General features: G+C 45.8%; 1 protein-coding gene across 1 annotated transcript; it reads right to left on the bottom strand.

Annotated features, from left to right (window-relative positions):
- Positions 1 to 3,810: 3,810 nt before the first annotated feature.
- LOC124707860 (CSC1-like protein At3g21620) lies at positions 3,811 to 9,193 on the bottom strand. The gene is made up of 11 exons (XM_047239556.1): positions 8,845 to 9,193; positions 8,058 to 8,204; positions 7,442 to 7,577; positions 6,732 to 6,833; positions 6,350 to 6,466; positions 6,137 to 6,217; positions 5,591 to 5,931; positions 5,206 to 5,451; positions 4,745 to 5,069; positions 4,413 to 4,646; positions 3,811 to 4,318 (listed from the first exon to the last, which is right to left on the bottom strand). Exons 1-11 carry the CDS (start codon positions 9,156 to 9,158, stop codon positions 4,058 to 4,060), a joined length of 2,304 nt encoding a protein of 767 aa, XP_047095512.1. The 5' UTR covers positions 9,159 to 9,193; the 3' UTR covers positions 3,811 to 4,057.
- Between the last annotated feature and the right edge of the window lie 3,095 nt (positions 9,194 to 12,288).

Raw genomic sequence — 12,288 nt, 5'->3', positions numbered from 1 at the left:
TACTATTTTTTCTCACATACTTGTACCCGACAGATATGCAATTCAAGCTTTGGACTGGAGCTGCCCTGAGCAGTGTACACGTACGACTGATGCTAATTCCAGGTTACAGTTAATCAAAAACAAAAACTGAGCCTAAGTATTGTATAGGATAAGTTATAGCTGACAAACATTGGCTAAAAATATTTTATTCTCTATCGAATTCCAAATTTCATTTTGCAGGAGACAACTCAAGGTAACTTTAAGATATTTAATAAATTAAATTTACTTTTTTAGATAAAGGGAATATATTAACAAGATGCCGAAGCGCCAGTTCCTATTTTCTGCTGTTTTTGGTTTCAGAAATTCTACATAGAAAATATTCTCGGAATTGGACCCAACGAAGACAGAAGTCAATACTTTGACGAGACGGACCCGGAGAGCCAGAGAGGGGCCAGAGGGGGGCCAAGGGGCTCCCACACCATACCTGGGCGCGGGCCCACCCCTGGCCGCGCCACCAGATGGGGAGGGCACCCTGGTGCCCCTCCGAGGCCGCCCTTCCGCCTATATATTCTCCCCGTCGCGAAAACCCTAAAATAACAAGTCATATTCCACGAAGAGTTCCGTAGCCGCCGCCATCGCGAAGACAAGTTTCGGGGGACAGAATCTCTGTTCCGGCACGCCGCCGGGACGGGAAATTGCCCCCGGAGTCATCTCCATCGACTCCATCGCCATCTTCATCGTCGTTGCTGTCTCCCATGATGAGGAGGGAGTAGTTCTCCCCCGAGGCTAAGGGATCTACCGGTAGCTATGTGGTTCATCTCTCTCTCCCATGGTGTGATCTTTATGTGATCATGAGCTTTGTATCACTATTAATCTATGTGCTACTCTAGTGATGTTATTAAAGTAGTCTATTCCTCCTCCATGATGTAAAGTGGACATCGTGTGCATCATGTAGTACTTGGCGTAGGTTATGATTGTAATCTCTTGTAGATTATGAAGTTAACTATTACTATGATAGTATTGATGTGATCTATTCCCCCTTTCATAGCTATTGTTGACAGTGTGTATGCTATGTTAGTACTCGGTCTAAATTGCAATGGTATTATCATGGATTATGATTTGATGAGGATATCCCTATGAGTGGTGTTTGTCAAGTACTTGATGAACTTTGAGTGGAGCTTTTATAGCCACTACGTGATGATTAGTGATTCCAATAGGAGAGTAATTCAGAGTAGCACAAGTGAAAAGAAGTTATCTAATTGTCCAATTATGTGATCATTGTTGAGAGTGTCCACTAGTGAAAGTATGATCCCTAGGCCTTGTTTCTAAGCATTGAAACACCGTTTCCAACAAGTTTTGTTACATGTTCGCTTGCTGCCATTTTTATTTCAGATTGCAATTACTACTTATAATCATCCATATTACTTGTATTTCACTATCTCTTCGCCGAACTAGTGCACCTATACATCTGACAAGTGTATTAGGTATGTTGGGGACACACGAGACTTCTTGTATCTTAATTGCAGGGTTGCTTGAGAGGGATATCTCTGACCTCTACCTCCCTGAGTTCGATAAACCTTGGGTGATTCACTTAAGAGAAACTTGCTGTTGTTCTAGAAACCTCTGCTCTTGGAGGCCCAACACTGTCTACAGGAATAGAAGCGTGCGTAGACATCACTCCGCTCCGACGAGAGATTTTGGCCCCTCCGACGCCGCTCCACCGCTTCGGCCAGCACCCCTCCGTCTGGAATGGCGCGTGCAAGACGCGTGGGTAGGGGAGATGACCGATCCGGCTGCGGAAGATCGACTCGGCGTCCGCCGGGTGCACGGGCGTCACCGGAGCGCGCCAGGCGGAGGCGCTCTGACGGCGCGTGGAAGCGGGCCGGCCGAAAGTGGCCGGAGCTGATGGCGCACCTTCAAGCGCGCGCGAAGGAGGCTGCGGAAGGAGAAGCGGAGGCGCCCCCCGTTGCCGGCGCGTGCAGCCCGCCGCTGCCGGCGCTACCCCCGCGCGGCGACGACGACGACGACGACGCCGGGCCGCCGCTAGCCTGCGGGAGCACCTCTGAGGCGGCGGCCATCGAGGTGGCGGCGGTCGTCGTCGCCTAGGAAGAGTCGGCGACCAAAAACCCTCCGCCGGCGACATTAAGCGCCCCGATGACAGTATAGTCACTCCGGGGACTAAATCAAGTCTAAATTAGGCCCCTAGTATCCAATGTAGGTCCAAGATGCATGTATTTTGCCCATAGTATTGTAAATTATGAACGAATTCAGCTTGATCCGATGAAATCGGGGGCAATCGCGAGTTTCGATTTCCCGCGACGTTTGATTTCAGCGAGTTTGGTTCACGTTTTCGGCTGTTCTGCGTCGTCGCTAAATCCGCTAGCAATTTGTTTTTCAGGAGACTGAACTCACTTTATTCAGTTTCTCGAGAAATATGGGCTCTGCTAGAGATGCTCTTATAAACTGCTCTAACTCTTCCAACTAGTAATGTGGAACTTTAAACTTTGTCCCCACAACTTCAAGCTGCCACCAAAGATGAGCCTTGAGATTTAAATATTTGTAGGCTAAGCTGCTTTTCTGGAGTCCATATACATGCAACAGCCAATTGACCAAATGGCTAGCGTTTGATTTACTCGGATTATTGTATAAATTAGACTATCAAACGAGTACGCTTTGTTGTAAAGGTAGCATATTGTTTTGCAATGCCCATAAATTTCTGTCTATCGAGAAAGGTAATTGCCAGTGCGGATTTGGTGGAGACGGGTCTACCTAGACCTTTTTCTTAAAAATTCAAAAAATATTATTTTAAACTTCTAGAATAAATTGGAATAATCCATGCATGTACATATTACCGTAATACTTATTAGTGGATTTTTTTTAGATAAAATAGGAGGCCAACACACACAAAAAAGAACGTGCAATATATATTTCTTTAAATAGTTAACTTCAAACGTTAGTGTAATTTGATATTTTGTTGTGTAGGCTACATATAATCATATTTGACCTTTAAAATTGCATGAGTAAGTATTAAGATAGTAGATGTACATGCAAAACTTTATTTCGTAATTTCCTTTTTTTTCCTTTTCTCTTTAGGGACATTCTTCCTTTTATTTGTTTTCTACTTTCTATGTTTCTATTTTTTTTTCATAATTCACGAACGCTTTTTTTTTTGTTGAAACATAAGGCTTTTTTTGAAGTACAAACATATTAATTTTAACATGCATGTACTTTTATTTCCACGATCATTTTTCTATGAATTTTTATCACGTAATTCTTAAAATTTATAAAAAATTATGAAATATACTAGCCGCACCAAACATGACCAGGATTTAGGAAATCATCATTCAGCGCAAGCTGACCGCATGAAGGGTGGGCAAAAACGGTGTCACAGTTTCACCGGTTTCAGCTTAGTTTCAAAAAAATTACTAAAGTGAAAATGAAATTTAGGTTTGTGAAAGGAAATGAAGTGTATGCCATAGCCTGTTTCAACGGTGTCAGTTTTGCACATCCCTAGACCGCACCTACCCCACACTTTCTCATCCTCGATGTGTGCAGTGTTTTAGCCCACCAACTCACCTTGGCTAAGTTTAGCCTTGGTCAAATGAACTTACAAATAGTACAAGTTTAAAATTTCTAAGTTGCCCGCTCCAAACGAACTTACAAATAGTACAAGTTTAAAATTCAGACTCCCACCTACCCCGCCCTTCCTCATCCTCGATGTGTGCAGTGTTTAGCCCACCAACTCACCTGGCTAAGTTTAGCCTTGTCAAACAAATTTACAAATACAAGTTGCAAATTTCTAAGTTGCACGCTCCAAAGTGGTAGGCAAAGTAACGAAAATTCGGACTCAGTCTCCAACTCCGGGTATAAAACGTCAGCTTTCGATGAAGAAGTTAGGCTCTTCTTACATCAGAAAAGAACTGACAACGAAATATTCTCCAAGCCACATACGCAATCTTGCAGTGCACGTCCCCCATCCTATCCAGTATAAACACGAGCAAGAAAATATCAGGTATTCCCCGCATTTTGCTCCCCTCTCCCTGTACATACTACTGCCTACAGGACAAAAGCCCAGCTGCTATCTTTCGATTACGCTCTCAGGCAGCAAGAGCCTGTCGGAGCCGTCCTGCTTGCTCTGCACAGAAGGGACTGGCGTGGTACGTCGGGAATGCCGCTTGGTCGGCACGATCACTTCCTCGGCCCCGGGATCATCAGCCACGAAGAACTTGTCCACCTCATCGCTCTTGAACACCGGGTGCAGGTAAGCGTCGGCCAGGTAAGACTTCAGGTCGAAGTTGGGCTCCCTCGCGCGTTCCAAGATGTCCTTCTTCATCGCCTCCTGCAGAAATCAGAAACAACAATCATCAGCCTTCAGAAAGGAAACGAAAACCTTCTAACAGCGAGGTAATTAACATCATGATGCTAAACGTTACCTGTATAGGGTTCCTCACGAACGCAGGTTCAAACCTGTTCTTGCAGTACTTGTGGAACCAGATGGTCAATACGGGAAGAACGAGAAGAGCCGGTGTAGCCTCCTCCAAACCTTTTGTACTTAATAGCCCAAGGAGAAGCAGCTGCGATACGATCAAAGCTACGATTATGCGTAGATGCACCTGAGGCCAGAACTGTGCGCCGCTCTCGTACCGTTGATTGTACACGTTTATGATCTGTCGGGTCAGGTATGTATTGAAACAACCATTCAGAGGTTTGTACGATTAAATGATAAACGAACAAACCAAAAGTTTGTAGTGCATTGCTCTTTTACCTGGTGGCGGTAGACAACATATGCCAGTGCAAAGAACACCAATATGAAGGGGAGCAGGAGCGGTGTCACCGGGGCATAGACAAGACCAAGCAAGAAGTATAGCTGTATTCGAGGCTCAGACCAGTAAAAGCAGATGCTACCAGGATCCATCGCCTCTTCTCTGTCCTTTTCCGTCTTGACCAAGAACCAGTTTTTCAAATGGAATATTACAAATGCCCTGATTCTCGTTATTTCAAGAGCTACACCACTCCAACCATCAACCATCACATATGTTATGAAAAATGTTGCCTTCATTGGTACCGCTACACCGAAGGTCCTTGGTATCCTGCAAAAAAAAGCAATTTAGACCAACTTGAAAGAGCAATCACCATCCGATGTAAAAATGTGTGCAATAACAAACACAGATATATGTTTTTCCTACTATAGTGTATAATTGATAGATCTGTCTGTGCGGGACATACTCATTAGCTGACTGATGAAGGTAGGTCTTAAGCTGCTCCAAAGCAGATCCTGTAAGGATGCTACCCAAAAATACGTTGAAGAACAAGAATATAAAATACTTGGATGCAGTCCTCCGCTCTAGTGATGACTGTGATATCAATCCTTCAAACTGTGACATGTACATCAGAATAGTCGGAAGCACTATGAGGAAGATCTTCAAAACAATTCCAGGAAGAAACCCTTGGATGAATGATTTAATGGTAGGTCTGGATAACAGTTGAAAACAGAAATCAGGAGTTGAGAAAAAATCTACAATGCAAAGTTTCACAATAATTGTACAGGTATGATGTAACAGGCTATGAGAGTGCCAAGAAACTGTGCATTTTTGTGTGGAAGTAGACTTACCTTTCAATTAGAGGTTCTAGAAATGGTAGAGCCTTCTCTATGCCTTCAATATTTGCAAGAGCCTGCACAAATGCTATTGGAACGACATAAAAGAAGATGAGGAAGAAGAAGGCCACAGCAATTATCAACCTCCTGACTGTGAGGGACACAAATGGAATAGATAGATTATTCCAGTACACGTCACGAGGTTCTGGAGCCCATTCAGTTAGCCAGGTAGTTGGGTTGCTGGTCTGTTGTGTCTGAGCACAAACAGCTGCACCCCACCGTGAGCGAAACGAAACAAAGGCTGCTGGCATAATTGACTTGGGATCCTTCATAACCTTTTTCCGCTCTTCAGCTTCCTGTGTAATGAGCGAATTAGTCTGTAGTAGTATTCTGACAGTTAACTGCAAACAAAGTTTAATGCACAATACACAATCTAACACTTAAAAAGACCCAAGGAGGGACAACAGTTCAGTCAGAGTTGCAACATACGGACATGCTGTAACTTAAGTGGCAACATATTTGCACTACAAAGGTTACATGAATATTTAAGTTGTAACTTACTTCCTTTCCTATCTTCTCGATCTCTGATTTGTAGTAATCAATAGCATCTACATCAGAACCAAAACATCCAAGCCAGCCAGTCTGTAAACAAGTCAAGATGAAGGCTAGGAATTAAAATAAAGAATCCTCATATAGTGTTCTTATTCAAATCAATAAAAATAATAAGATCCATACAGAAGAGCAATGGATTGCTAACTATTTCTGTAGACTCACCTTGGTTGTCGGCCTTTTCGATTTTCGCTCAAACTTGAGTAGGTAGTAATCAAGCCAATTCCGCATTTTCTTCTTCTTTTCAACCAGATCAGCAAGTTTATTTGCATTGTAAACTACCTACAGAAGAACAAGTCTTACATATTATTCCCTTTATTTGCATTGTAAACTACCTACAGAAGAACAAGTCTTACATATTATTCCCTTAAATAAAACATCAAACCAGGGACTCATGGACATAGAGAATTGTACTCAGATAATGATCTGGATGTTTCACATGGAAGAAATATTCCACGAGCTCACTAACTGATTAACTTTGTGCAAGCACTTCACTAATCTGGATGATTAACCAGGCACTCATAAAGTAAGATATAGTAAGGATTACCTGGTTTTTCAGATAATGATCTGGATGATTGACGAGGAAGAAATGTTCCACGAGCTCACTAACTGATTCATCAGGATCTGGTGGTATATTCCGCACAAGAACCTACAAAAATGTAAACTCAATTAAAAAAGCTAGCTAAATGCTTGTGTGTTGTTACGGAAGTTAATTCATTGTTACATATTATTATTTATTTAAAACACTTGTGTCACCATAGTCTAGTTCCTGCTAAGTGAAAAAACAGTCTCAAAATACACATCAACTGATCCACCAAATATCTGGATGGCAACTACGATCATTCACTGTAACTTAAGAGGTGAACAGACCGCCACCATGATCTTTATAGGAGTGAAGAAAATAAAAGGTCCATTGATCTAACAAAAAGTATTCTACCGAGATCATTCAACATGCAACATCATGTTCAAGAAAAGGGGTCTATACCAAGCTCATGTAGAAGTTGCAATCACAAAGATGACTTATACCTCGAATATGCAACACAAATTTGCAGAACTTGCAGTTCAGTTGTGAAATAACAGTAAGATCTAAATATTTATCATTTTTTGGATGGCGAACCTTTCCAGTGTGCAATCATTTTGTTCTCACATTTTTGCCAGTCTGGCAAGCCTTTCGACTTGTCCAAGCTGACACAACATGTATTGAACATTTCAATCTACAAATAGGAAGAGACTAGGCAAAGTTGAACATGATCATACAGTGAACTGATCCGGTCGGCGTTTCTCTGAAGCAAGAAAGGATAGCCTCATGGTTGTGACTATTTCATACTCCTTCAAAAGTACATAGCAGGTCCAAAATGTAAAAGCATAGGCCATAACCACGTGAGCTATAAACCTGCAGAAAACATGCGAACTGTGAGCACCATTGACGAAGAGAATTGTACTAACCAAAGATAAATATGGGTGGAAGATTATGTTGTAAGGCTGATATGCAACATGATTTTGAGCAGAACTGCCTAAGATTAAATTTAACCAGCAGTTGCTAAATGCCAATGGGGTGCGTTGCTCATATCGCTTAAATAAACACTTGAACTTGAAGAAATGGTATGCATGTGCAGATTAGTGAAGTACTTGAACTTCAAGAAGGTTGTCGTCCATAATTTAAAAATTACATAGCACTGAACGGACTTAACTACAACTGATTATAAACAGCGCTTATAATGGATGCATATACAGATTTCAGTTGTGGTGACCCTGTGCCACTACTGAATATCTACAACTTCTATGAAACAGATCACCAAATCATTTCCATAAGTAACATAAATACACATTGATAAAGAAATAAACTAATGCTGGTGTGTAGCCTGTTGCTCACCTCTTAGATCCATAAGGTACGTTGGATAATGAAAGTTTGTCAATATCACTTTGGACTACCTTCAGACCTTCTAGTGCGTCATTGGTCCAGTTCACAGGGACCAGAATAGCGAAAGCAAGAATTGTAATTGGAACAAATATCTTGAGCCTGCAATAATAATTAGTTAAAAGCTAATCAACATACGCGCATCGGAACATTGGGCCACTTAATATGAAGGATGTTAAGCAAAAAAGGACAAAATAACTATACATACAGGCCCATATGATGTTCCACATACAGCTGTAATGAGAAAAGATGAAAAATCTTTGCACAATAGAAATGTGCCTCTTCACAGAACGAAAAGCAACAAAGTAAAACTTAAATGATAATTTGGGTACCCATTCTTAGACTTCAAGCACAAGGAACAACATGCATGTACAAAGAACTAGTTTTTGTGGTGTATTCCCTTAAAGAGACGTAGAATCGTCAAAAGGTTCAACGGGACCAAAGATCCGCAAAAGCAAACATATACTCATCATGGGATTAATCAATTCGTACAGGAGAAGAGCTTGTGGCATCATACAGAACAACATCACTGCTAGGATAATAAAATGATCAAGATACAGTAGCAGTGGTCTGATTTGTTATCATAGGAGAAGAGCTTGCGGCGTCATACAGAACAGCAGCATTACTAGGATAATAAAATGATCATGATACACTTGCAACGGCCTGATTGAACAATTCATATGCAGTATATCCGTAAAGCTGAACAACAAACAGCAAGAACACAAAGCTGCTGCAAACGTACCCTGTGCGGTATATCCGTAGATAGATAACGGAATCAAGGCCTGCATGCTCGATCAACTCTTCCTCGGGCATCATAAGAGCCGCCGGTATCCAGCTTAAGAACTTGAAGTAGGACCTCCAATCAATGTTAACGTACTTGGTGACAGCCGCACCGGCGGAAGACGGGCTGTCTCGCATGCCTTTCAGGTACCATTTCGGGAAGTAGACCCTGTCGTTGACAGGCTGTAACCGCAGGAAAGCAAACGCCAGCAAGAAGGCGACGGCTGTCGCTACGTTGAACCCCGCCGCGACGCATATGTCGCGGACCGTAGCCATGGCTGTCCGTCAGATAGCTTCACATAGAACAAAGCCTGCACACAAGAGCCATCATAAGTATGATGAGTAAGAACAGACTGTAACATATGGTGCAATAAGATCATATATATAGCGCCATGGAGGCGCATTGTAACGATGAGCCTGCGGTGTCAATGTGTGATACAGAACAACAGCAAGAAAATTATTAGGATAATAAAATGATTAGATACACTAGCAATCGTCTGACTGAACGATTCGCATTGTTGCACAATATTCGTGAGGCAGTCAACTGTATTTTCTGATTGATTCAGACGTATATATTTGTGCAAGAATTTGGCACCAAAATCTAGGACATTGCTGGCCCACTAATATTGGTAAACAGAAATCCCACATTCTTAAGCAGTAGGCAGGGGACAAGTGGCACCAAAGCACTGTGCAAGAATTTGCTAGTACCAAAATTCGCCTACCTTAGCTAATTATAGATAAACAGAAAGGTGTTTATGTCTTAAGCAGTAAGCAAAGAAGCACAAGTGGCACCAAATTAAGCAGTGAGTGGAATAGTACGAACAGTGTAGGTAGTGCACGGAAAGGAACCGGTAACCGTATGGAAAGCTGTATGAAGATACTAGTATCCTCCTAGCGTCTTGTGGCTGGCCAGGTGCTTGGGCCCTAGTGGTGCAAATCAAAGCAGGTAGATGTGTCCACGGGAAAATGTGCTGAACGTTTCCTCCTCCACAGGCAGAGCTTTCACGTAGTACTAGCACACATCTTCCCGAAGCATCGGAGCGCACGTTTGACCATGAGAGCGAGGGTTTTTGCCGTTGCCGACGTGCATGACAGGGACGGTGGAAACGAATATTAGTAATAATACGGGGCGTATCACCAAACCACATCTTCTTTGCTTCCCATGCATCGATTCAAGGGAGTGAAATACTTTACGTGGTGGTGGAGTAGACACGGAACGAAAGCAGAGTATTATTTCTCGCCTACTTGTTCCGAAAATACTTTACGTGGCAGTGGAGTAGACACGACATGGAAGCAGAGTATTTCTCGCCTACTTGTTCCTATAATTCGGAAAAGGACGGCGATACGCGCGAAAGGAAAGGGGGAAAAATCTTGGGGATGGCAACGTCGCTTACTTTAGCGGCTAAACATGGATGGGTTTGCGGAATCTTTTAATTTCCCCTTCCTGTAATGCGGAACCGAATCGATCATGGAGCGGTTTGTGGAATCAAGCCACCGGCTGCATCCGGTTTACTACCAGATGTGAGAAGACAAGACGAGCTGCTGCAGCTAATTAGTGGTACTACTAGTAAATAATAATTAATAATAGCGATTACTGTTTGTTGCGGAGAATCCGACGAACAGTTGGGCGGCAGCACAGGGACTGATCCAAAAGGGGAGGGGTAAACCGAAGCGACGGAACGGAACAGCTGGGATGTAGTACTACTAGCAGTATATCGCGATAGGATCGAAGATGAAACGAATCCGGCACTGGGCGTCATCAAGAAATTATCTTTACCGGGAAAATCGGGAGTTACGGCGAAGCAAGCAGTGACAGCAGGGCAGGGAGATCGAATCGGGGATGAGTCGGGGAGGAGGGAGGGAGGGGGAGGTCACCTGTGCTGTGCTGGGCGGAAGGAGCAGCAGACGCCGGCGGCGGCGGCAGGGCGGGGCTGGCGGCGTGTTTGTCGTCCGCCGCGCGCAGATGGAAGGCGTATCCGTATCCCTAGGGAGGGATAATCCTACTGTGCTTCCTTGCCCGATGGATGCTTTGCCTAGAAGGGTAGGGAGAGTAGCTGGCTGGCTATGGCGTGCGGAGGTAGCTTGCCCGGATTTGATGCGCTCTCGCAGCGGTGGCGGCGATTCTGGTGGTGGTGATGTGCCGTATCTGGAAGCAATAAAAAGGGGGTGGGGAGCGGAGGCGGAGGACGGTGGGGCGGCGGCTGGATGGAGATGGATTCGGGGGCTGGATGGATGGCAACGGTCACCTTGATCCATCCCTAGTTGTACTGTGGATGGGTCCGGAACAAACGGGAGCACGACACGGTTTGGCCGCGGCACGTCGGCAGCCATGTGGAGGAGGCGCGTACCACATATGCCTACATATCCAAGAGGGCGACACATTCCGCGCCCCCGCGTTCGGATCCGGATGGGTCAAACTGGACAAATCCGAGCCCCAACGGGCCTCGCATCGCAAATGCGGATGGCCGCGGGTGTCCGGGACGATCCAATCCCGGCCCAAATCTGGATCAGGTTTGCGTGGCCGCGGATGGTACGCGGCGTCCTCACGTGTCCGCTTGGTCCACGTGGCTGGCCCAGCTGTTGGTGCCCCAGTCCTATTAAATGTGGACTGGGGGAGGGGGACTGTCCCTATCCAGTCCACACTCTCCACTCCGGCCGCACGCACGCACGAGCTTCCGCACCGCCATGGCCCCCAAGCAGGAGTTCCTGCCGTCCGCCAACTACCACAAGGCCAGCAGCAGCCGGCGAAACGCGCCGCCGGTGTTCGAGATGGGGCCGCCGGCACCTCCCATCCGCGTACGGATCTACATCACCGTAGTGGTGGCGCTGATATTCTGGGATGCCGGCGTCCCAATGTCGTGGGCGACGTGCACCTCCCCCACAGCTGGCACCTGAGCACAGATCGGGTTCCGGTGCCACCTCTACATCAACGAGGCCGCGGCAGCACCACAGCCCCAGCCTGAGCCCCAGGAGGAGGACGACCCCGAGCTGAAAGCGGCGCTCGCGACGTCCCGCGAGCTCAACAACCTCGAGGAGCTGGCCAAATGGCCGCACCTCGCCGAGACGCTGCGCACCTCCAAGCTGGAGGAGATGGCCAGGACGGCCCAGTAGGACGCCCAGGCGGAGGCGTGGGCCTTCCTCGAGATGGCTCGCCGAGAGGAGGAGGCCACGCGCCAGACGACGCTCCGGGCGGAGGAGGAGCGCCAGACCGCACTCCGGCAGGAGGCGGAGCAGCTCCGGAAGGAGGCCGCGCGAAGGGCATGCCTGCGCAGGCCGGCGAGCCCTCCGGACCCACACTCCGCCTGGGAAAGGGCGCAGTGGTCACCCTGGCCGGGGTCCCCGGCGCCCTCCGGCGTGTCCAGCCGGAACAGCGCGTCACCGCCGGGGGGCGTCGTCCTCATCGACG

Source organism: Lolium rigidum, chromosome 4, assembly GCF_022539505.1.
Source record: "Lolium rigidum isolate FL_2022 chromosome 4, APGP_CSIRO_Lrig_0.1, whole genome shotgun sequence".
Lineage (NCBI taxonomy): Eukaryota > Viridiplantae > Streptophyta > Magnoliopsida > Poales > Poaceae > Lolium > Lolium rigidum.
Note: the sequence above shows the minus strand (reverse complement) of the source record. Positions and strands in the feature narration are given on the sequence as shown.

What these genes read in the sequence shown, in the direction of transcription:
- LOC124707860 (XM_047239556.1), bottom strand. Translation starts at nt 9,158, where the DNA reads ATGGCTACGGTCCGCGACATATGCGTCGCGGCGGGGTTCAACGTAGCG. An exon ending in TCGAGAAGATAGGAAAGGAA is followed by an intron (nt 5,932 to 6,136) that starts GTAAGTTACAAC and finishes CTCATTACACAG; the next exon opens with GAAGCTGAAGAGCGGAAAAA. An exon ending in CTAGAACCTCTAATTGAAAG is followed by an intron (nt 5,452 to 5,590) that starts GTAAGTCTACTT and finishes ACTGTTATCCAG; the next exon opens with ACCTACCATTAAATCATTCA.